The following is a 2,402-nucleotide window of genomic DNA, read 5'->3' as shown; positions in this document are numbered from 1 at the left end:
TCGCTAACTCGCTCGCCTACAAAAATGAGTAGGCGAGGCTAGTCAAACTCAGCCGCTGACTTTGACTGTACTGTAGTATACTTTCTAGCCTTTTATTTTAGAACCCTTTCTCATGTTCTTTCATCCATCAAGTAGGTGAACCGTCAGGTCCTTAGTAGCGTTGACAAAGAAGAAGAGCCGGTGAAAAAAAAAGAAAGCTAGAATTTCCAATAGTGAGACCAGCTTGACAAGCTACCTTTCCTCTTGATATGAGGTGCGAAGAGAAACATCTCTTTTTTATGACTTACACTTCTCGATCCCGGCCCGGAAAAGTGACCGACCCCTTGATGAATGAAAGAAAGGGTTCATGAGTCCTAGCCCTGTAAGCCCACACCTGTGTAGAGTAGATCGTTCAACACCTGCGGCACAAACCCATTTTGGACCAATTGGTCCGTATATCATAGGCGACCAAACGGCCGCCCCCCGTCTTACTAGACCAACCTGCTATAATTATTCCATAAACACCTAGCGAAGATATGGCAAACAAATAAAGTAGCCCTATGTTCGGATCTGACAATACCATACCATAATCAAAAGGTACAACGGCCCAAGCGACCAGACTTAACATAAATGTAGCCACTGGAGCCATTCTAAAAAGGGAGAAATTAGCACTACTTGGTGAAATAGGTTCTTTTAGAATCAATTTCAAACCATCTGCTAGAGGTTGTAACAATCCGAACGATCCCACTATATCAGGACCCTTTCGACGTTGCACAAAAGCCATTACTTTACGTTCAGCTAGCACTAAAAAGGCTACTCCTAGTAGAAGTGGTAGAATTAAACAAAGTATTTCCGCTGGAACAACTATGTACGTTTTCAATTTTCTATTCACTCATGATCGGGCCTGACCTGGTCGACCCGATCAAACTATTTCACTTATGATCTGGCCTGGTTGACCCAATCATGATATTGAAGAATGGGACCTTTTATCGAATAACTCCGGATCCCGAGAAGTTTTGAAGATGGTGCTCCTGTTACGTTACTTCGAATGGAATCCTCACTTGACTAAGCATAAGCGAAAACGTGGCTGAGAGTAAGCAATCCCCTTTCCTAGTGGTTGAGTCATGATCAAAAATATTGCGAAAGAAAGTGAAATGTCCTATCGTCGTCCCAATTTGGGTAATCCACGATGTCTCCATTTTGTGTATCCATCTTGACTCGTTTTCGGTGTATCGATAGTTCGTTGTATTACACTTTGAACTAACCTAGAGGCCGTGCTTAGGCGAAAATCGATATCAATGAAGTAATCCCGGAACTCTAGAAATCGTGAAGAATTTATTCCATTTTGTTAAATATCATGAATATAGTGGAAAAAACTCTAGAACATTCCTTTGAATGGAACTGTTCATTGGGTTCGACTTGTTGTTCGACAAAATAGAAAGCTGTCTCTCGTATGTTATTGTAAGGTGATTCATTCATAATATTTCTTATGTGCGGTTTCAAGATGCTAAAAAAGTAGATTTGGTAATCGGCTTTTGAGCTCCATTATGTGGACTTCATCAATTTGTGAATTATGGACTTGGCGGTAGTGGTCAATACTAACTGCACCGTCTAAATGCTCCCTGACCAAGTTTGCGTACTCGTCAGGGTTGAGTTGAGGGGGCAGCCCGTGCGCTAATTGGGCTTCGAGGTGGCTATACGCGAAAAAAGCTCGCTTTCTACTGAGGCCTGTTCTATCCTAAACTGTTCCAGAATGTTATTTGTTTCATAGAAAGATTCCAAAAGCACATTGATGCCGAAAGAATCTTCGGAACCGGTGGAGAGGCTATTCTGATTGAAGGCTAGACAAATAACATGACTGAGGTATGTAAATAAAACCTGTGAAATAGCTATATAATATGATCTAAATAGAGAAGAATACCAAAGATAATGGATTGCAAAATAAGCTTTTTAGCTTTCTTTTTCTTTTGTGCGCGCTTTTCGCCTGCCTTCCCGACCGCGGATAGGCTACGGGGCTTTGCACTTCGGCCCCATTGTGTGAATACCACATCAAGGTGACAGGATTCGAACCTATGGCCCTCTGTACCCAAAACAGATGCGCTGACCAAACTGCGCTACACCTCGTCTCCCCCTCAGAACATATGGATCTACCCGATCCATAAAGAAAAGAACCACCGCTTTTAGGAATTTTTGACAATTCTCTTTCACTTGCATTTTCTTTCGTGAAGGCTCGCTCTCGTTCTTCTTACATCTTGCCCTTTTTTCTTGAGAATTGTATCTGTGGCTACTGCTGTTTTGCCAGTCTGTCTGTCCCCAATAATGAACTCTCGCTGACCGCGCCCTATAGGGATCATCGAATCGATAGCAATAAGCCCTGTTTGAAGAGGTTCGTATACGGAACGCCTGGAAATTCTACTTGGAGC

General features: G+C 42.5%; 1 protein-coding gene and 1 non-coding gene across 2 annotated transcripts in view; both read right to left on the bottom strand.

The window, feature by feature from the left end:
- Positions 1-391: 391 nt before the first annotated feature.
- LOC119354776 (NADH-ubiquinone oxidoreductase chain 1-like) overlaps positions 392-2,402 on the bottom strand; it is a 6,560-nt gene continuing 4,549 nt past the window's right edge. The window contains exon 2 of the mRNA XM_037621526.1: positions 392-863. Coding sequence (XP_037477423.1) covers positions 392-863 — 472 coding nt within the window. The remainder of the gene's footprint in view (positions 864-2,402) is intronic.
- TRNAP-UGG lies at positions 2,029-2,103 on the bottom strand. Its single transcript has one exon. It is a non-coding gene; the product is annotated as a tRNA-Pro (tRNA).

This window comes from Triticum dicoccoides, chromosome 1A (genome assembly GCF_002162155.2).
Source record: "Triticum dicoccoides isolate Atlit2015 ecotype Zavitan chromosome 1A, WEW_v2.0, whole genome shotgun sequence".
In the NCBI taxonomy this organism is placed as follows: domain Eukaryota; kingdom Viridiplantae; phylum Streptophyta; class Magnoliopsida; order Poales; family Poaceae; genus Triticum; species Triticum dicoccoides.
The sequence above is the reverse complement of the archived record's forward strand: the minus strand, read 5'-3'. Positions and strand labels throughout refer to the sequence as shown.